Source organism: Zonotrichia leucophrys, chromosome Z, assembly GCF_028769735.1.
Source record: "Zonotrichia leucophrys gambelii isolate GWCS_2022_RI chromosome Z, RI_Zleu_2.0, whole genome shotgun sequence".
In the NCBI taxonomy this organism is placed as follows: Eukaryota; Metazoa; Chordata; class Aves; order Passeriformes; family Passerellidae; genus Zonotrichia; species Zonotrichia leucophrys.
In genome coordinates this window covers 24,427,111-24,450,912 of record NC_088200.1, presented here as the reverse complement: position 1 = coordinate 24,450,912, position 23,802 = coordinate 24,427,111, and the positions used below count along the sequence as shown (strand labels likewise).

The 23,802-nt window shown below is 37.4% G+C and overlaps 1 protein-coding gene across 2 annotated transcripts in view; it reads right to left on the bottom strand.

The window, feature by feature from the left end:
- The window catches only part of MCC (MCC regulator of WNT signaling pathway), a 183,138-nt gene that overhangs the window by 147,645 nt on the left and 11,691 nt on the right, over positions 1-23,802 (bottom strand). For both annotated transcript variants that reach the window (XM_064735489.1, XM_064735487.1), the window contains exons 2-3: positions 20,826-21,073; positions 7,523-7,734 (exon numbers count right to left, since the gene is read on the bottom strand). In XM_064735489.1, the coding sequence (XP_064591559.1) occupies positions 7,523-7,734; positions 20,826-21,073 (460 nt within the window). The remainder of the gene's footprint in view (positions 1-7,522; positions 7,735-20,825; positions 21,074-23,802) is intronic.

Below are 23,802 nucleotides of genomic sequence, written 5' to 3'. Positions count from 1 at the left end.
ATGCATAAGGGCATTTTCTGAGCAATGAGGGGGGGAAAAATACAAAGTCCTTGCAACTAAGTTAAATTAGAAGTTTTGAAACCTTCAAAACATCTACTTAAACACCCTTGCTAAGACCCTCTTTCCTACAGTGCCTGATTGCCACATGCCATTTCGCATCATCCAAACTAGGTCAAAACCCATCACTCTCTGCACTTCAACTTTGTCATATGCTTGTAAGAGAGAAGGTTTGACTGTCATGCAAAAGATCCAATTAAAAGCCTCAGTCAAAAAGATCTATTAATAGTCGGCCTGAACAAATGTGACCCGTGCTGACACCCATCACGCTGTGCTATGATTGTCTGCAGATGGAAATAGTAACAGAATTTTAATATATATATATATATATATATATATAATTTGCCATTTTCTCGCCTCTATCTCTGTTATAATGCTGGAAATCCAAAAGACAGCAAAGCTACATTTCATATAAAACAGATGAGTCCTGGCAGACCTAATCCAGAATGTCCATTTTAAGAGAAAAACTAATAACTGACAATGATTTTAGAAGGCTATAGAAGCCAGGCCTCTATAAACAAAAAGCATAATCCCATTACAGCTGATGCCTGCTTGAGACAAACAAGGTCCATTACAATGTTGGCTTGAGATCAAAGAGCTAACAGCTTCCCATATCCCTAAACATAAAGTCTGTCAGAAAAAAAACTGCCTTTGTGTCTGCTTTTGGACAAGCCAACCCTCCTGAATCTATATTCCAATAATCGGTTCCTGCTTTAATGGAATTCTTGGATTCTATTTTTAGCCTGACAGAAAGGAAAACATGCTTGGTTTGGAAGCACATGCACAGAAGGCAAGGTTACCCTGGGCACAAAGCTTTTGTAGTAGGCTCAACTGTCCACACCACTAGAATCTTCTATTTCAGGGCTTTCCATTTCAGTTCTAACCGAAGGCATGATTAGGTTACATTTTTATAGCAATGATTTTTATTGGCATGAAAAAGAAATTGCAGTAGATGCACACAGAATATAGGGAAAGCATGGCTGCAAGGGGAGAAGAGGAAGAGATCCAGCTCCTGTGGTTTATTGTGTGTCCTGGTTCCCAAACATGGAACAGAGTTCCCAGCCAGTAAGTCATGAAAAATCAATCTCTACACAAGCAACCAAATTCCAACACATTCCACAAAATGCCTAGGCACTGGATAAATTTCTTAAAATACACAAAATCTAAGTATTTCCTATCCACACTAGCCTCATGCAGAGGGGCTAGAAAGGCATTACTTTGTCCCAATCAAAAAGAAGGGCCTGGAGAGCCTGGGATACCTGATGCTTTGGGGCCCATTTCCCTGACTGTAAGGGAAGGGGTGGGGAAGCTGAAGGAGCAAAGCTTCCCACACTAAGGCAAAAATAAAATTATTTTAAAACAGAGTAGATTTGGAGAGAAGGATTGGGATAAAAGGGGCAAACTTTGCCAGAAAAGGACATACCAATATTCATGAGTTCCAAAATCATAAAAGCGTCAGAAATTAAATGAGAAATTTTGAAGTAGATTCTCATTAACAGCAAAGTGCCAAACAAAAGTAGCCTACAACACAACCACAGAAGTCCCTTTCTCACCGTACAATTCCATTTTCAGACTTCTTGCTACTTTCCCTTAAAAGATAATTTCCCAAAAGAATTTCCACAGGATTACCATTTAATTTACATCTAATGCCTGTAAATTAGCAAAAGAGAAAATGGTTCACATTTAAGAGAGATGCAAGAGTATCCCTAGACTACCACAAATCTCTAAGAATCCCTTTCCCCCTCATCCCCTGCACAAGTATCTTGGCTCTCTGAGGTAACCAGATAATCCTTCCTGTTTTAAGGAGTTAATTTTAAAACCTACATTTACTTGCTTAGTACAAATGAGCCCAAAATGTAGTCTTAAAAAAAAAAAATCACACTATACAGACAAGGTGTACATCTTTTTGGGAGGGTGAATGATACCATGTTTTTTAACCCCTAAACACATTAACATTACACTGACTCGTGCCACATAACAACTTATATGAACAAGCAGACATCCTTTATCATCAAGTAATCTGAATTTCAGTCTTTGTAATGAAATATTGTTGCTTTTGTAGGCACATGCCCTGATAGTCACACAGCAAAGGACAGTAGAAATATCAGCTGGCTATCCAACAGTCAAGGTAGGAGGTAAGGTAAGAAGTAACAGAACACTTGATGTATTGGCAAATTGCCTGATGTGCTGGAGAAAGGTCCGGACAAAGAGATAAAATTCGGTACTTTGAATTTCATCACAGAATATCACATGTGAACATATGCCATATACCAAGCACCTCTGAGATATTCTCCTGCTAAAGTACTAAGTACATTTTACAACATTAAGGAATTACAAGAAATTATTATATGGTCAATAATATGACAGCAGTACGGAATTTACATGTAAATCACTTAATTCACATTTACATGTACCTCAGAGCACATAAATGCTTATTGTGACTCAGGATGAAGCAGAGCATTGATACTGTTTGAAGCAATTATCCAGAACAAGCAGCACTACAGCCTGACACAAATGTAAACACAATGATAATACTAAGTGTGCTCTTTTATACATAAAAACTACTAATATAAGTAGACCACAGCAAATTAGGTTTGCCTGATTAAGGAGCAGATCCAGGTAGGAAAGGAAAAGTCATGTGTTCCTGAAAAATGTAATAGTGACTTTCAGAATACTACTGCTTAGTATTAACTATGTCAACTAAAAAGAATAGCCTTCTCAAAATAGTGGTTCTGTCTGTCATAACTTGAGTTCAATGCTCTCCAGGAAGAAAAATTAGCAAAGTAGACATTCATTGAGTCTGACTAATAAAGAGATATTGCAGTGGGAATATCTATTGTCAGATAGCATGACACTTCCTAAAACAAGGACATTGAGTTCTCATCTGCTAGTGACAATGCTGAAAAACGAATGCTAACACAACTATATGTTGATTTGTTACACTTATTTTCAGTTTAACTTTGTACTTTACAAACTTTTGGGCAGTGCACACACTAAAGATGGTATCTGCATTTGACAGAGAGTCCATAGCTAGAACTAAACCAGTTTAGTTGCTTTAATTCTGCTGTACATAAAGCATAATTTGTCACACAGATGCAAATTAACAGTCCATTCTCAAGCCCAGTGATGTCTTTAGTATCTCCAGATGAGGTTCAGACGCATGCAAATCAGACAGGGGGGAGATAAGAAAGAGCATATACCAGACCAGTTACAAGAAGATGCATTTAAGAAAATTTTTATACTAGTCTGCTGTTTGTCCTTGATGGAGACATTCCAAAAACTGGCTCCTCTTGAGATGAGAAGTGCAGATTTTGCAGGTGGAGCAGTCTGCACCAACACCCTCCCACCTTGCATTGACAGCCCTGCACAAGATAAAAAGCAGGATTATGCACACTTTGTGGTTGGCCAGAAGAGTGAGATGCTGCAGAAAGTAATTCTGGCAACTCTGTAAATAAGCTTCTCTCTCTGACTAAGAATAACCTCAATGCAGCCATGTGGCATGGCTGCATTGAGAAGGAAATAGTAATGCAGCCTCCTAAACTGTGGTCATAAAAAGTTCTACCACACTCTGCTCTCAAAAATACAGCTGTACCCTTCCTCTCTGTAAGTCAACCATATTGTCATCAAATCTTTGCTACATAAAAAAGCTCTGGCAAGGAAGGTGCAGTTAAAGAGGTTCTAGTATAGCAGGAGTGTCTTTGGATGGAAAAATCAGTGTTCTGGATCTCACCAGACCAGGGTAGTTAAAAAAACACCATGTATCAACATACTTAGGGTCACATTTTAAAGACTTTTTTCAGCAGACCAAGTAAAATAATAGAGGTCTTATCATTGTGGCAAATGAAACAGACCCAATGGGTTTTTATTTATGTAAATGAAGTTACTTCTGACAATAAATACATTCATCTGCACACCTCACTTAGGCAACAGAAACCAGCATTAGGCACACATACATGCATTACCATTTATATCCACAAATTCTGCTAAAAAATAAATCAAGTGTATTCTAATCACATGCAAGGATAATACAAAAAGGGAATTGAAGCAAACCTTTTTTCTCTGCTTATTAAACTTCAGTGGAATTTTAATGTGAAATATGCCTATCATGTTGAGATATTGCCTGTGTGATGTTTTCATAGAACAGCAATACTGCATTTCCTGGATCAGAATTCTCTCTCTCCTTGTGGCACTATAGGGTGTACACTGAGATCCCATGGCTGCTCCCAAACATCTACATGCACCAACAAATCCTTCTAAATGCTTGAATTCTTTTCTGTCCATGAAGATTTAAATTATTTACGACTCCCAAACACACACACACATGAGGACTCCTCCTATTGGCACAGATAGATACATCATCAGTAAGTGGTGACAAGTCATGTGTAAGCTTAATATTTCAGTCATAAATGTTGGTACCAAGGGGAAGAGCTATAAAGAGGAACAAGTTCTTAATATTTAAGTTTAATAATGCAAATCTGGAAAATGTTGAAGGAGATTATCAAGATTACAGAAAAATTATTCAGGTAAAACAAATTATTCAGGTGAATTATTCAGATAAAACAAAAGCTGAATCTGAACACAGTTTAATAAATCAAATTATAGCAAAATGATGCAAAATGAACAATGATGGAGACATACACAATGAGTAAAAATGGCTAAATTTCAAATAGCACTGTTTAAAAAATTGCATCACTCTTGTGACAAAGAATAATGCTTCAGAGCAGGCATTATGTTTTGATAAAATGCTGTAGAGCTGCATGTTCCCAAAATTATAAAAAAGCATTCTTAAAAAAAAATTCCCTTATAAATTTTTTTTGTTTCCTAGGCACAGTGGACTGATGTTCATTTAGCTTTTGCAAATGGAAAACCTAAATGTTAAGGACAGTATGGAAACCCTCTGTCTTGACTAAGGGGTATAATCTATGCTGTAGGAGTACGTTATCACCACAGGGGATGTCTTTAGCCTGACTGCACAGTTTAAAATCAAAATGAGGCTAAAAAAGGCCTGCCAGAAAGTAAACTAGGACATTAATAACAAGAGTTGACACTTGATTAATTAACTGATTTCAACTTTTAAGAATGGGAAAGCTGAGAATGAATGCTAGGGAACAGCCAGTTGTCATTGTGGCAAACACAGCACAGTAAAAGATTAGAGGAAGAGACAGAGAAGGAAGAACCTATATTAAATCTCAGCTCTGTGAAGACTATGTTTATCTCTTCGAGGAGCCTAAATTTAGACTGCAGTAAGCATGCCCCTTAGTATTAAATTTTGTGGAAAGATCAATAAATATTGAAACCCAAAGTAAATAATTCTCTCAATTTTCTCTTGCTCCTTTCTCTCTCCAGTTTAATAAAGCCAAAGCAAAAATTTACATATGACCCATGACACCAGTGCTCAGAGGGAGTCAAATGAAGATGTTATTGTATTTGTCTACATATAAATGAGAGACTGATGACCCTACTGTCGTTTTGAAAAGCATAGAAGAAATATTCTAAAGCAGAAGTGTAACAGATTAAAACAAAGAGCAGGCATCTTTCATGGCAACAAGCATAGAAGGAATATAGAGATCACCAAATCATAGAATATCTTGAGTTGGCAGGGACCTAGTCAGGATCACTGAGTCCAATTCCTGGCCCTGCACAAAACACTCCAAGAGTCACACCATATGCTTAAGAGCATTGTTCATACACTTCTTGAACTCTGTCAGGCTGGTGCTGTGACCACTGCTCAGGGAAGCCTTTCCAGTGCTCAACCACCCTGGGGGTAAAAAAACCTTTCCTGATGTCCTCCTCTGACTCAGAAAGCCATGAAACCTGGAAATCTTATATTTTTTATAAGCTTCCTGCATTTTTTTTTTTAGATTTCTACATATAATAGCAGTGCAGGAACCATCACACAGTGCATTCTTGAGTAACATTGCACACTGCAGCTTTGTATTATATCTCTGTAAATATGTGACAGCACAAAACTTCCAAATCCTCACTGTACAACCATTAGTAGTTACATTTAAATTATGTTTCTTGCCTTGATGATGTGAACATCACTTAAGGCAGGGTCAGATGTTTTACTGGAGAAACATGATGTGTACTGTCTGTCTTCCATCTCCTCTTAAAGGAGGTATTATATTGGGTTATATTATATTCTTTTACAAATCTACATGTCCTCTGCTCTCACTTCAAATTGCTCTTATTTCCCCACAAGAAATGGAACATACAAACAGAGCTGCTAAATGGCCTATAACTTCTCAATTCCCCCATATTATTCTCTTTATAATACATGTGTGCCTGCTTGTTTTCTGCTTCCATACACTTCTGGGTGAGCTCATAATTGAACCACAGCTGATCTCTTATTATCTTCCATAGAAAAAATGAGAACACAATTCCTTTAAGAAAATATAAATTTTCTTAAATTCTTTTTCCTCTAAAGGAATTTTTAATATCTATATTTTTTTACTCTGCATATGGAAACAGGCCCTGTATAGCTCATGTTTAGAAACTTGGATAAAACAAGAAAGCTTTTGTGAGCATTGTCAAGATACTTTTCATCTTTTTAAATAATGTGGCTTGAAGACATTGATTTTCCTCTGTTGTCAGCAATCACTTCCATTTTGAGTAGGATGTTGGACCAGACAACCTCCTGAAGTTTCCCTTACAGTTTAAATTATCTTATGATATCATGAACTAGGAGTCTATTTCATCAAAGTCCAGCATGGCAATAGAGAGTAATTTTTTTTTCATTAGAAATTTTTCACTTTCATTTTAGCATCTTTTACTTCTCCACCTAAGTTTCTGTGCAACATAAACCAGAAACATACTACAAAATAGGTGGTCTTTCATAAGATACCTGGGTTAAAATTAAAACACAAACATGATCTCAATACAAATGTGGAACAAGGAAAAAATAATGTCTTACTCCTCCAAAAGTGTTGTCCAAATTACAGTTCAATACTGGTCACTGTGAAGAAAATTTGCCTTTCTCCAGTCAAAACCAGCACACACAGTTATGTGGGCTTTTTTAAATGGAGAATAGTATTTGCCTGTAGAAATAAAAAAAGCACACCAAGGGCTTAAAGAATGTACCAAATAATTTAGTGGGTAGTAATGAAATAATATGTGAAGAATTCTGCTGCACAACACTTTTGAGCAATCTGACACATTTAAAATTAATTGGGAGGACATTTTTATAAACAAATCTTCTGTTAAATTGTATCAGTTAGGAACTTCAGTTCGACCACTCACAGATTACTACATTTTTTGACACAACTTGGTTATGAAGCTTTGGAAACACTATACACAAAACTATTGCTAATATCACATGGATTTTCTGAAAAATAAAGTAAAAATTACTTCAATAAGGGCTCTAAGAGTGGAATAAATATGCTTCTTCAAAAACAAAACCAAAGCAAATTAAACACCAATCCTCCTACAAAACTTAAAAGCAGACTTAAATATAAAATGCACTTACAGTGTTGGCAAGTTCTAAGTAGCTTCCTCCAACAGAGTTGCTAAAATTTGAGGCCTGAGCTAGAAGTCTTTGCAGAGCAGCCTGTTGAGTCACATTGCTTCTACCATACTCCAACACCTTTTGTAACATAAAATGACTGTGGAGGTCTGGACTCTGAAGGTCTCTCGCTCCTGAATCATACTCCCAGCTTTCTCTGGCTCCTGATACAGCACCTAAAATGCAGAAAAGGAAAAACATTCTAGTATGGAATGTCTAGTTCTGTGTATAAAAAAAATACAGAATCTCTCAAGTTGGAAGGCATCCATGAGGATCACTGAGTTCAACTCTCTGGTCCTCACAGGATTGCCTAAACCTAAACCACGTGACTAAGAGGATCATCCAGGTGGTCCTTTAATTCTGCCAGGCTTAGTGCTGTGACCACCTCCCTGGGGAGCCTGTTCCAGTGACCAGCCATCATTCCAGAATGAATGGCTTTCAATCATTCCTCTCCCTAACATCCAGTCTGAACTTTCCCTGATGCAGCTTCATTCCCTTTCCTCATGTCCTGTCACTGCTCACCAGAGAGAGGAAATCAGCACCTCTGGTGTCACCCTTCAGCATTCTCTTCTCCAAGCTGAGCAAATCCAGTGACCTCAGCTGCTCCTTGAGATCTTTCACAATCCTGATCTCCCTCCTGTGTACAGACTCCCATAGTTTGATGCCTTTCATGTACTGAGAAATTACCAAAAATGCACACAGTAGTCAAGGTGGGGCAGCTACAACACAGTGCAGATTAGGACCACCACCTTCTTTGACTGTCTAATGATGCTGATACACCTCAGGACACAGCCCTTTTGGCTGCCAGGGCACTCTGCTGATATAGAAATAACCCTGACCATCATTCCAGAAAGAAAAAGAAACAAAACCTCTACTGCCATTACTGCCCATCTTCTGTGTGCTGATAATATCAGGGAAAAAAAGGAGTAAAATTTCCAGTGCATAGGTGAATTACTAAATTACAAGATTCAGAAGGAAAACTAAAAGCATTTGCATATGTTATTTAGTACACTGCAAAACCAGTGTTGTTTAGAACAGCTAAGACTGAGAAATGAGTACTGGTCATCAGATTGAAAAGCAGCAGAGATCAAAGAGAAAAAGAGGAAAAACATTAACTTTTTGTTCACTGAATGCCTCGGTATCTTTTAGCTGTATAGTTATAGTTTTTATGTTACCACTGCCTTTTTTATTATCACAGGATTACTTGTTTCAATTCAAGTGCCAGACATATCAATCACAAGATGTTTCATTACAAATCAATGCAAGCATATGATCTGGTGGCAAGTGACAAACAATGAATGTTTTGAGAAAACTTCTGTATCATGAAGTTGTAGGGTTCCTGTTTCTCCATGAACAATCCTTCCAATTCCCTATGCACAGAGCTGGGGTTAAACCATAAAACAAGTAGAAGAAAAATTTCTAGTTTTGTCAGTAACTATTTCACCCCTGGCTGCTTCTGATTCCCTTACAAATGTCCCACTCCTATTAAAACTTTGTTAAGTTTTCGATTCAACTATTTCCTATGGCAAAACAATCCAGAGTAGGCACTAGGTTATTTAATAACGCTGGGCAGTACTGTAAAATTTCATCTATAGTATAATGAAGATTAAAAACAAATAAGTGACTGTCCAAGCATACACTCTGGTTAATACAAAAGTCAGAATAGAATCCAGAGCTACAGATTAGATCAAAACTCAAAATCAAATACGCAAACATCAAACCATAAGTAGTTACCTGTAAGGCTATCCTATTATTTTAAACGCTTTTCCTTTTTTGAGCTAGTTTTCTCTCTCAAGTATTAATCAGCATTCTAAGGAAGTGTTTACTAATCAGTGGTTATTACTTACTCAGTACATTACCAGGCAAAACCAATAAACTGCATAATGGACTATTAGGAGAATGTCTCCCCCTCGCCAAGCAAAGTTTGAGATGCAAAAGTACAAGTGGAAAACCAGCCACTAGGGCTGCAAGCAGCAATTCATCTGTTGTTTCAGGTCAATACCCTAAGATCCTGTAAAGCTGTTATGGATGAAAAGCAGACTTAGGAAACCTGGAGTTGGTTTCCCTGTCTTTGTGCAATGCAAATATTCTAGTCTTGAAACATTGAAGTAGAAAATAAGCCATAATATTTACATTTTATACCAATATAATTATCTTGATTGGTAGAAGGAGATTAAAGATTATTTCAATGACTTTCACACCAAGAACATGCACCACTGTACTTCATCTAGCTACATGCTGCAGGCTTTCCAACAGACTTGCACTGAGATACCAGTACCAGCAATATTTTATAGAGCAGGCAGGGCATTGTGGCTGTGCACAACATTGTGTGTCTCTGCCCTCATGTGGCTGCAGTACACCACAGAGCAAAAAAATCAGCAGCTCACAGACCTGGAGCCGCTGAAATATCTCAGGCACCTAAGGGCAGCAGAGGATCAGTCCTGCCACTTCCCAGGCCTGCCAAAAGCAAGTGAAACAACCCTCTCTGGGCAAGCAGAGCCACAGAATTAAGAGAGCTGGAAAAAGGATACACCTTTTTCCACAGAGCTAAATATGGCACATGTTTCTACAGAGAATATGCACTACATTTCTATTACTCAAAAACCATTGCTCTGCAAAAGAGCTTCTACATTCATGCAGTTAAGAACAGCAGTTCTGCTGAAGGACCCAAGTGGCTTTCACAGATTGCACCATCTGCTATCAGACTGAACATTCAGCTGGCACAGAAGTCACCTGTCAGTTATAGATGGATCAGGAAACACTGGGGTTTTATTACTACATTATGACGGTATCTTTAACTCAAGTTTTCTTAAAAGTTCATGTCAATACTCCTAATTTAAAATATACATACTAAAAATGGAAGGGGAGATGACTGGAAGGCATTTCCAGTATTTTATTTTGGGCTTAACCCTAGTTCCTAAATTTGCCCACTGTTTTCCCAACAGATTCCAGAACGCTGGCTGTTAAAATGCTGTCCTGGATCATGCACCTCTCAAATCTCAGCTTTGCAGGGAAACTCTGGAGTCAAAACTGAGATTTCACTTGTAACTGAAAATTTAACCAGGAATTAACAGACAACTCTTGTATCTTGCTGTAATTAACATACAATTCCTCCTCTGATAATACTAATAAAAATAAGGAAACCTTAGGCATGATGGCTGATAGCTGACCTATAGGTAATAAATCTGTGTTCAAGATTAGTCTTTGCAGAACAACATAGATCCCACCATAACTTTTCCCTGTTCAGCTACACTTAGAATAACAAGAAGCATGAAATTCCTGTATGAAGTGAAACAAAATTATCATGAAAATTCCCAGCATGCTGGGAAGTTGATGTTACTACAAAGATTAGACAGAAAGAAAACATAAATAAATAAATAAATTCATTGCACAATATTTGTATTAGACAAATAATATAAGAACACATAATTGTTTTCAAATTACATAAGTAACACTATAATTCCAGAGTAAGGAAGTTAAAGCAACACTGTCTGGAGTGAATGAATATATAGAGTATTAAAGAATAACAAAGGACAGTTTAGTTTGATGGCACACGAAAGATTCCATAATAATATAAATTTACATAAAATTTCAGTTTGTGAATTGTACCAAAGCTGTTTAAAACAGTCAAGTTGGCTCACAAACACCACTCTGAATACTGTACCCTGCCCACCTGCACTGAGAATTCCTGCAATCTAAATCTTCCTTTATGACCTGCAAAGCTCTCTGGTCTGTGTTCTGGTGCCACCTTGCCACTCTGATCTGAAAGAAAACGGCATTTCATCTTATGTTCCAGCAGTTAACCTTCTGCCCAGGTGGCTTGTATTCTGCAGCAAAGAAACACATGCCTGCCAAAAATACAAGCCAGAATTTTTGGTTTGATAAAGGCTAATTTTACCAGGCTATGCTGGTGAACCAAGCATTGTGTGATATCTTCATTGCTCACAGGCTAGAAAAGATAAACCATCAGGATGGTAGGACACTGAAGATGTATTTGTTTCTGAGAGGACCTGGGGTATCAGGAAAAGTGAGGCACTGTAAAATTACGTCTGCATCAAGTTCTGAAATGAGTCTGACTTGTGAATGGGGAACATGAAGACAGCTAACAACCTAAATTGTCAACCAGCTCCTTGGTCACACAGATTCACCTCACAGAGTGAGGAGTCTGATTACTGTTTTCCATGAGGTAGCCATGACATTTAGCTAATTAACATTTTATGCATTATATTACCAAAAAAAGGGCTATTTTTCAGTGGTGGTTTTCCTTTTTATTATGATAACCTATCACAAAGAGTTGGAATATTGAATTATTATTATTCAGTGAAGGCAACAGGGAGATTAGTGAAAAGCACTAGCCATTTCAGAGCTCCCTGCCAACTTCAGTAATAATAGTTCTGGAGGTAAGTGCACTGAATGAAGGGGAAATATACAAAATTAACAAAGAACTGTCATTTTGCACTTGCTAGTCAAGTCAGAGCCTTGAGGAGTAGGTCTAGCTATAAAAAATGCAGGCTGTTCAGGAAGCCAAGAAGAATGATAGTAAATCTTTGGACATTCAAGAAGAATGAGAGTAAATCTTTGAACATTCAAGTCTCCCAAGCTGATGGAAACATAACAAAACCCAAATTAACTTTAAAGAAAATTCAGGAACTGCATAAGCTCCAATTGCTCAAGCAACACACCAAGTACAGTAAATTAAAAGGACTGAAAAGAAGCTATGTTCTCATAAAGGGATCAACTTTATTCTAATCCAACCTGATTAGGAAAGTGAAAATAATACTAATATTTGGAGTTTATCACAATTATTTCCACTGTTTTCTACAAAACACTTCCATATAGGGATCAAAGGCCAAAGGTTCTGGCTTCAGCTGGTAGCCTGACAACTCATGTAACTGTTTCCTATTTAACAGGAATCACTCTTTAAAACTTGTTTTTTATTTTGCATCAGATGATAAAACAATATGAATGACACCTATGAATAGCATAGCAACAGAGTGATGATGAAAGTAACTGGTCCTCACATGCACAGCTGGGCAAAGGTCTGTAGGATCATTGTCTAAATTTTTTTCCTCCCACCATACTTTTTTTCTGGTTTGATGAGCACTGCACACAACATACAATGTTAAGCTGTGTTATTTCAGTCCTTTTCTCATTAGTCTTGGGAGTGAGGATAACAAGCTCCAAGGGAAGGAAACCACAGCTACACCCTACACTGACTATAACTAACACAACTTACTTATGGGAGAAATCTCTTTTATGAAATTAGGTCTAAGAGGAAAATTGAACCACACTGATAATTTCTGCTCTAAAAGACTGCTGTCAGCTCACACGTCATCATCCTTTTGTCCCTGAACTACAAGTTCACACATTTGCACTTTCTACTGGTATATTTTGCAAAATCATCACAAAACCTCAACTGTATTTCAGGTTCAGTGAAATATCCCTAACATTGATACATTCAAAATTCAGGAATTCTCCAATTTTGTGCTGCCCACCCAACTCACTACAGGATATCATTATAGCATAAATTTCAGAAAAACTTAAATACACATTAAAAAAATTGGAACAGTCTGCAACATAACCAGCACTCTTACTTACCAGAGTAACACTATCTCTTTTTTTTAGGCTTTTGGATTTTAATTTTTTACATTCCATGACATTTTTTTCTAAGCAGATTTCTATCACTTATAAAAACTATGTCAAATCTTAAGAAAAATAAATCAAACAGCTACATGAAAATTAGGATAGATAAGTGAATAAGCTTGCCAAGAGCAAAACCATAAAGTAGGCAAGGTAATTCATAAAGCCTCGAGAAAGTAAAACACAGAGACATAACTAGTTAAAGATGAAGTTTCTCTCACTATAATTTCCCAGTCACCCAACACAGCTTTTGGATGAAGAAGCTGGGTTTGTTAAATCAGTAGTCCAAACCATATATATTAACAAATGTGTGTGGAATTTCCATCAATTTGCCTTCTTCAAATTTATTTCAGTTACTGGAGAAATGCATCTATGTAAACTATCATGATTTCAGTACTTTTCAGCAGACTGGCATTGGTCATATAGGAAATATTTACATAGAAAACAAAATAAAAGTACACTATCCATAACACCTTCATATACCTGTCCTTGACTCTGAGATTATTCAAGACTATCCTTGAGGCCAGATAACCATTTGCTCTATTCAGACATAAGAAACAGAGGAGGGGATGACTTCTCCACAAGGACGTGACTTCTAGAAACCAAGGTCTGCTAGTACCCAGTATTGTTTAAGCACCTTAACTAAATTTTGCCAGAACTATGCTGGCTAACAACTGCATTGTACTCAGGAACTCAATCTAGAATTTAATTTGAATTTTCTATTAAGGCAGAAAACAATCTTTTTTTCCCCTGAAAATTAATGATCTCTAGTAAAGAGGGAAGTATACAGTATATAGGAAAAAGAGTACATAAAACCTGAAGTCATACAGAAGCTAGAGGAATTTGAACCTACCTTTCAGGTACAGTATTTGTACTATATGCATTGTACTTCTAAAAAGCATTGTCTTTCCTTACCTGGAAATTTATAGGTGAATAACCAGCTTGCTCCCTGAACACCTTCCACTCAAGACAACCTCACTTTAGATCTGACTTGAATACATATGTATCCAAGCAAACAAATCCAGAGTTTGTTGCCTGTCAGTTTCATTTTGTTCCTTTTTCATGAACCTTAGTATGTCAGAACCACATTGAAAGCAGGCAGATGAAGATCACATCACAGAAGTCAGGAGAGATAAAGCAGAAATGTGCTGAGAGGCAGCCCTTGATTTACAAAAGCTGAAGCGTAGTATACGTGACAGTGCTCATCGTGTGCCAAATGAAGCATGCCTTCTATGAAAACCCCAGCAGCCTTTCAGTTTCTTAAGCTGATCACAGTTTGCATGGAAAGCATAAACTGGGACAAAACTGAGGAATGGTGGTGTAATCCAGTTCCAAACCATACGGCAAACACAAACCACAGCTCCATGTGTTACCACTGGAGCTGACAAGGAGCACAGACAGCAGTGCCCTGAACAAGCCTGACCTGTGGTGCTCTGCAGAGCCAGTCGGGGCCAGCTCTTCTATCGACTTTGGGTAACAGCAGCTCTCAGGAACTGCAGCTCTCTGTTTCCCCAATTCTACCTACTCAGCTGCCTGTCCTTCCACTTTCCTCTCAAAATGTTAAGGTGTATGGTAATTTCAAGGGCATTTGGTGTCAAAGTGTCAAATACACTGAATTCCTGTAACTTTTATGGAAGGCACAGAGGTGACTGACTCTGCTAGTGCTTCTGCTGGGGAAGGCAGCACAATGCAATGCTTGACCTTGACTGGATACAATGGGGGGAGGGGGGGGCAGGGGGAGAGAGGAAAAACCCCTGCATGGAAGGAAGGAAACTTCAGGAAAGCAAGAAGAGTTTGTTTCTCATACAATGGAAGGGCAAGATGTGATACTCCAGGTGGCAGGCCATGGTGAACAATAAAGACTTGCACGTGTTAGAGGCTCAGTCTGGCAAGACGGGTAGAGGGAATGAAGTCACGTGTGTGTGAGGCAGTGCAATTATCTCTAATTCTAAATCCCTGAGCTGAAATTTAATATGCAAGCATTGTTACATGATCACTCAGACGCTACAATCTTCTCTAATAATTTTCTTCTCACCGTGCTAAGGGACAGAATTATCGTTTAACAATAAAGTCTGGTCTAATACAGATTAGCTGTTCTTACATTTTACAAATATTCAAACCAGAAGAAAGATTCAATCCAGTTTGCTTTTGTATCAGACATCAGGGATCCCTGCAGGGATCACTTCTATCCTGTAAAGTTTCCCTGGTGTTTAATGCATACTATATATTATGATTTTAGTAAGATTCATCAGCTGTCAATTATAAACCTCCAGAAATTCAGGTTCATTTGTAAGGATGCTCATGGAACTTAAATTCTCTGTTTATTAAAGAAAAGTTACCTATATTCTGCTGCTTTGCACAAAGACAGTGGTATCAAAAGATTATTTAAATGTAATAAACTAAACCACTTACAGTTAACAGAAGTTTGTATGCATTTAAATTTGGCAGAAACTCAAAGCTTTTCTAGTTAAACATATCCAAGGGTGAAACTTTGCTCATAAACTTCAAGAAAATCTGCAGCATGCCTTTGTGTCCATATGAGCTCTGTAGTTTTTAATTAAATACAGCATAAATAAATGTAATCAGTGCATCAGTTTCTCAAAAGCAATTTATTTGCAGTAAGATCAAACATGGAATTAATGTAAAACAAAAATAATAATTTTTCGGTCCCACTGGTCTGCCTCTCCTATTTACCCATAAGCTTAATTTAAGGCTGAATTCCTACCATTCCTTTGATTATTTCTCATGCTTGATCCACTATGCAAATAAATTATCATAGCAAGTTTTCAGGGGACTTATTTTCAGTAAAGAAAGGGGAATTGGCTATGAATTAATTCCTAACCTACAGCCAAAAATTGGTAAAGGACTCTTATATTCGTGACTGTTTATCTAGAATATGAAATCAGATCAATAAATACATGCAGTTACAGGAAACCAAGAATTTACTAATAAATAGTGCCATTTCTTGTTCATCTGCCATGTCAATTGGTGCTAGAAACGGGCAATTTTTTATCAAGGGGAAAAACTGACAACTTGCTCTTTGCAAAGAACTTGACAGATCTATACAATGCATAATACAGATAATTCTAATGCTAGCTTTTATAAATGACATACAAAGGTATGCAACACTGAAAAGGCTAACAGAAGCCACAACTGTTCAGGCAACTCCCTGCTTTAAAAATTAGAGATGTAGTTCTGCTGCGTTGAAGTTTTCATGTGCCAAGCAATCCACCTCCATCACTCACTACATTATTCAGACAGATTTACTCTACCCATCATAGCCCTCACTCTCCATAGCTGGACAGATTTCATCAGTAACTGACATTCTTCCTGCATTTCCTACTGAAACGATATACTAAAGAGTTAGGTCACATTTGGTGACTGCAAGATTCCAGCAACACTTTCAAAAGTTATTTTATTAATTTCTTAAAATTGTATCTTAAAATTCAAGAATGTTAACAGAGTTTACATTCCATTTCACTTATTAGAAAATAACTGGCTATTACTTGCAAATTATTGTTAAAGCTCCTGCTTTAACATTAATAGTGTAGGATAAGAATGACAACACATTATAACAACTTTGAATTACTGATTAATAAGTATCAAAAAGCCTAATTCTAGTAACTTAGAAAACCTCCTTTTTTGAGCACTTGAATAAAACATCAAACATTTAAATCTATACATTCATTTGCTCTTTAGGATGGTAGATATGGATGCAGGCTTGGCTTACTGAGGACATACATGAGTGAGTATTAATAAATCTGAGTCCTGTACCTTGATTAAAAGAGTCAACCAATTTCCTCATTCCTGCATCCCACCTGGAAACACAGGCGTAAACATTTGTTGGGCAAAGTTGGACAAAATTACTTGAAAAATCTTATCAATGATAAAACAGATGGATGAGACGAAGTTCAACAGTAGATTAGATGCAATTGCTTGCAAATTTTTTTCCAGGCTATTATCTTCATAACGAAAAGCAAAACTTACAGGCAGCAAAGTTTTTTTGTTTGTGTTTTTTTTAAGGAATTTGGAACAGTTCCAAGAAAAGGCAGCACAAAATGCTGCCTGACTGGTAATCTCTGCACAATTACACGCCAACTTGCAGTGTAAAAACATTCATGTCAGAGGCTGGATTCCTTTGTTTCAGATCATCAGGACACCTGCTACTCAATAACAGTCAAAGGAGTTTTGAAATGCTGTCATTTATGTGCCCCACATCAATATATGATATCAGCTTTAAATAGCATCAGCAGCTCATACCCGATGTAGAAATTAGTCTTGAAAAAAAGGTCTGTAAACTATCTTTGAAAATAAAGTTTAATTAAAAGTGTTTTACCAGAAAAAAAATGCTAACACAAAACAAAACACAAAAAAAGAACATCAACCAAGCTCATGTTTGAATTTGTACATGATATCTCTTGTCTCAAGCAATACTTAGAAAGCAACAGCAAAGACTCAATAATAACATAATCAATTCTTTGATCGCTATTGAGTATATAAATGAGCCCTCAAAGACATGAAAGGCCCAGAGACATTAGGAAGGCACAGAAAGACACAGGTCATAATTCAAACTTGACAGCAAGTGTAATTCCTCAGCTGCCATTATGTTCATACTGCAGGATGCGTTTATATCACAGAAATGTATTGCAGCACTGTTTCCTTGACTCTTTGAAAAGAAAGCTATGCAGAACTTCTTGAACAGTGCTGCCACAGTGGTTTCGTTTACAACCAAATAAAAATCAGTTGCATCCTAATGCCCAGCTTTAGTATTTCCTCCCATCCTTTTTTTCAGGGGGGAGCATCTTGGTATGTTTTCTAAGATTCTTGCAAGAGTCAAGGACAAATCCCATAATTACCCATAGCTCTAGAAGTACAGCGCAGTAAGATAGTCACACTTGATCAGCAGAGCAAAATATATCAAGGCAGGAAATTCAAACATCTTCTGATCTTAACTTTTGTGAAAAAAAGAGGAAAGGAAAAATGGGTTCACTCACCAGCTTCAAAAATGAATTAAATTATTCTTGTAAAACTAACAGCAGCTGAGGAATAGGGGGAAAAAAAGTAGTTGGGATTGAATTCTATACACTAATAAATTTGGAAGTTCATCTATGAATAATTTTGGCAGCAATTAGTAAGATTCTTCGTGGGATAAACTTTGAGACTATTATGCTGGCCTTTCTCTTGTTAAGTTTAAGAGATGTCTGTCACCTCTGATTATTACAAATCATAATTACTTGGCTGGCTTGTCTAAGGAAGAAGATTTTAAACCCCAGAAATCTGGTCAGCAAACAGGAAAGCTTTGTATAGCCATCTGAGGGCAGAACAGCATCTCTATTTTGCAGAAAAATACAAGTCTGGCCGCACCAAAAAAGCAGGCAACAGAAGATAATTGCATGAGCAAAGGGAACACACAACATCCTTAAAGAAAAAAAAAAGGCACAAACTTGGTTTTGAAATACTGACAGCTCCAGAAAGAGATTCACAGGCTGGAAATCAATTGAGCACAAGGCTTAGAAAAATTTCACTACAGAAAATGATGGGAGAAATGGGCATAGGAACGACAGAGTTTTGCAATTCAAGAATATATATGAAAAAAGCATAAACACAAGAAACACTAACAACAAACTACCTCTATAACAAAATATTACTATGAAGCTATAAAATATGAGATGGAAGATAAACAGAGCTATGAAACAGATTTGCTGTACTGAGAAGCCAAAATGAAAAGTCAAGGAGCCTGAGACGATAGGATAAGGGAATAGTACAGTCTATCTATAAAGCAAAATGATAAGGAGTTCACCAAGGATACAAAGTAAACAAGGAAAATTTGAATTTCTGAGATGACTAGCCAAAAACACGTGCAAAGTGACTATAAGACAGGACATGCTAATCCCATACCTTCAAAGCTAGTAAATAAGTAAATTAATAGATCAAACCACCAAAATCAACCCATGCCCAGTTTTACTTTCTATGAAGCTGACCACTTACCAGACAAAGACAGGTGTGACTGATCAGTAAAGCCCTACTATGGGAGCAGGATTAGAGATGGGCCAGGGGGATGTGCCCATGAAGCTCAGGGAAGGATGTGGGCTGGGACTGATCACAGCTGTTGCAAAAAAGCTGGCTTGATCTCAACACCAAGAGGGTGTAGATAAACCATAAACAGCTGAGAGAATCAACTGGCGCTGTATTTCTCCCTGAGTTCAGTAAGAGTGTGAATGTCTCCCTGAGTTAGCCAAGCCAGTGTGGAGTACTTGCCTACAAAGCTCAGCCTCACTGGTATTGTGATTGACCTGTGCCCTGCAATTGCTCTCCTCTGTTATGTGTGACTTGTGTCTGTATTATTTTCAGTATGCTTTGCATCCACGCTGCTAAAACAGAAATCCATGTACCATCAACTGCTTTCAAATAAATAAATAAATCTGATGTTAAACATTACACCAGGCAACAAGTCAATAACATGACCTTGACATAACCCTGACATAACATGAGAAGCTGGAATAGCATAACTCTCCAGATCTATGAAGTACATCCGACAATAAAAAATATTGTCAATTTATTTTAAGACACTTCAAAGAAAAACTGTTGGGAAGACTAATGGAAGATTTCCAGTTTAAAAACTGTTTTAAAAGATGTAGGCTCATATAGCCCAAAGAAAAGCTTGAGGAGACATAGCTCCAACTAAACACCATCAGAGGTTGATGCTGTTTTTGTGAAGAATGGACACAGGTCAGTTCCATGGTCACCAGCCAGCAGTCACTTATAGCCAGCATGCACCTGTTGTAAGGAACTGGGGAATGGACAGCATCCTCAGCTTTTTCCACAAAACACCACACTTTGCCATCTTTGACCCCAGAATCTGCGTCCTTTAGTGTCTTCCATTTCTTACATGGTGAAAGGAAGCATTCTGAGGTATCAACATTTCTGACCTAATGCTGACTGGTCATAGTGCTATCAAGGACTGGGATCAATGACACAGATAATCCCTTCCTACATCCTGTTTTCCTGTGGATGGAATAGCACTTTTTCTTTTTTTTTGTTTGTTGGTTTGAGTTTTTGGGTGGGGGGTGTGGTTTGTTTTTGTTGTTGGTTTCTTTTAGTTTGGTTGGTTCTGGTTTTTGATTTTGTTGGTTTTCAACCAGATGGAGAAGTATTTTTGTATTCTCTAAATCATAGGGTTCTTCCAGCATTCAGATCTCACTAAGTGGAACAATTTTTAAAGCATCCAAGAAACATTAGTTCCTACCCTGTATTATGACTGGAACCAATATTAAGTCTTCCCTCAGTTTTAAAAGTTTTTCAGTTTTACCTACATACCTGCCTGAGCTTTACAGAGAACAAAGAACTCCGTGGATCTTCATTACCAGCCCTTACCCTTCCAAGGGAGTCTGTTCTCTTGTGCAATTTACATTTTTAGAAGAGAATGCTCTGCACACATTCTAGTTTACATTCTGATGACAAGTCTGCATCCATTACAACAGCACTCTAGTATATGATGAAATTATGCAAAGGCAGATTCCCAAAGCCCTGTAGGGGCAACCCTAATGCCAGTGAAATCAGTAACAAACATCCCACAGTTTACCTTTTGTTAAATTACACCCACAGGACATTTAAAAGTCATACCTACCTAAACTGTTATTGCTGCTAGTTGGCCAGGAAGCTACTCTATCCCTTAACTTTTTCTTTTTACAAGAATCATCCAATTTCAAAGAAAGATCCACTTCCTCCTTCTTGATTTCCTGTACCAGTTCCATGCGGCACTGACTAAAATCCTGGAAGGAAATTTTTCCATTTTCATCTGCTCCCAGCTGGTGCATGATCTCTGCAACAGACGCCTCCATATTCAGCTGGCGGCACACCATCAGCAAGTCATTCCTAAAGATATTTTTAGAGGGAAAATGGGGGTGGGGGAAGATTGGAAAAGTGGGAATAGAGAAAACAAAAAAAAAACAACAACTTAGTTTCAAAGAAAAGGAATACTAGCCCTGTCTAATCTGGATACACATTAATGCACAGGCATTTAAAACCAATAAGCCAACTACTGAAGGAAACAAAATCTTGAAACAATTTCTCCAGTATGTGAATGATGCATATTTATCAAATGACAAATAAACACATTCTAAATAAAATGTAGGCAAACCAATTCAACCAGATCTGAAGTAACTGCTGCTCGACGCTACCAAATCTTCTGGGTGTGCAATTCTCTCTGATTAGAAATTCTTTTTTTAAAAAATTTCTACTTTGCTACTCTCACATTTCACTGCTTCCTTCCTGCCATCCTTTTCTTAAACACTTTTTGAACTGGACTGCACAGCACTACCATACCAATTTATACTACAAGTAGCATGAACATGTTTCTATGTTATGGCTTTTTTTAAACAGCATAAAAGCATATAGCTTATTTGTGTGTTGAACAAAATCTTTCAGTAGAAGGGAGGCAAAGGAAATGTGTAGTATTACTATTATGTGAATTATTAGTAGATTTAATAGTATTATTATTTCATTACTAGTATCAGGGTATCATTCAGAAGGTTTCTGTGAAAACATGATACATTGAAATACTCAAAGTTCTCACATGAAGAGCTTCAATGAAGTAATTTATTATCAGAATCAAGGCCCACTCTATCTGGAGAAAGAAATTGTACATTAGGTGGAGCTCTGTAAGTCTCTTCTATGCAGAAATTCCAGAGCTGGAGAAACAGAATTCTTGTAATAAAATTGGATAATAATGATCATAGTAACAAAAGTAATAGTAATGATGATGAGAATGATGATAATAATGACAGTAATAATGATGATGATAATAATGATAACAACATGACCAAGAAGTTTAAAAACAAACAAAACCCCAACAAAAATATCAGAAAGCAACAAAATCTCTGCTTATGACAAGAAATAACTTTATTACAGAAGAATTAATCACGCAGGCCAAACATAAGCTATTATTACTTGCAGTTCAGTTTTTGCTCAGAGTTTTGCTCTTAGATTTGAATCTGAACAATTAATAAATAATCTCCATGGCTCAGTTCCTTGTTTTTAAAAGTTAAAACAACACAAATATAATCTCAAGGATGTTGCAAAGAAAAATAAGGATGAGAGCACATACAAATTTTTACCTGGGGACTGACAAATACAATTCAGCTATGTCTATTTTCTTAGAACAGATCGGACATAGCCTCAGATTGAGGGACTCTGCAGAAGTGTGCTAATTTTGAAATGAGTACCAGGAGAAGCAGTGCAGGGTGATTGCCATGGGATTCCAGAACACAGGTCAGTTGCCCTGGCTCCAGAAGAATTAATCTGCTATACTGGGGGGCAGGAGGAGGCTGTGGCACTAGTAGCACACCTTACATGGCCCTGCTCATGACAATTGTAAAACTTCTATTTCACTACAGCCCACAGGGACATGTCCAAACCCAGTTCTGGTTCCCTACAATCTAAAGGTGTTACACAAATGCAAACTGATTTATAAAGGAAATCTCTCAAAGATTGTTCCACTACATAACACCAAGGAGAAAACACGTATTTTCTTAAAACTATTTAAAACATCAGCTAGTAAAAAGGTATCATAATTTTGCCAGGAAACATTTAATCCTCGCTAACACAACTTGCAGGCTAGGTGCAGAAACACCTTTGAAGAGGGAAGTCAAAATTATAAATGCAGCCAAGCTCCCTAGAAGCAAATAGAGTAAATAAACAGTGTCGGAAAACCTGTTCCATGCAGTGGTGTCATGAGTCACTTCTAGACCAATACTGTAGATAAACAGTAATCTATTTGAAGCATTCATTTTGAAATGACTAACCTAAAAAGGACTGACCACCAGAGCACTCAGAGGCAATAAGAAGTTGCTGATCTAAAAGCTGTACTAAAATTACTCCAGATCACTTCTGCTCTTGGTAGGAGGCTGTTTAGTTTAGGTCCCTGGTGCAGCCACCACTCTCCAGAGCATCCTGGACCCACTGCTCCATTTGCTCTGACTCTCACAGCAAGTCAAGCCCCTCACTACTTAAACCACAGAATCACATCAGCTCTGCAGCTTTGACTTTTCTATGAGCAACTGCAGGCAAATAATCCTGGCAGCATTCCCAGAACTGCTCGTCTGCAGTCAGAAAAGCTCAGACAAAAGAAAAGAATGACATCTTTTGTTTGGAATAAAATTCTAACAGAGTTCTAGATGGGTAAAGAAATTATAAGGTAAGAGGCTCCAAGCATCACAAGGCAGGCTGCATCAAAATGCTTATTTCTTAATCTGGATGAACAAAAGTAATGCACAATAAATCCAAAGTCATCTGAAATGCCAAGAAAGCAGAAACCACAGTGTGTATCACAGAAGCCCTCTATGACACTATAACCTCTGGCAAAAAAAAACTCTCAAGGTTAGCACCCAACTACAGAGAGCACTTTGGAAGGTTATCAGATTAAAAGACAATGTTCACTGCTGTCTGAAAAACATGAATAAAAACAACGTCCTCACCTACACGGGGAGCTGGATGGAGAATTTATGTAGTTTTATGGTCCACCCAAGGCCTGATACATATCTTGACTTTACAGAATGGAAGAAAACTGTTCAAGAAGTTACCTAGCAGATGGAAATACATAGTAG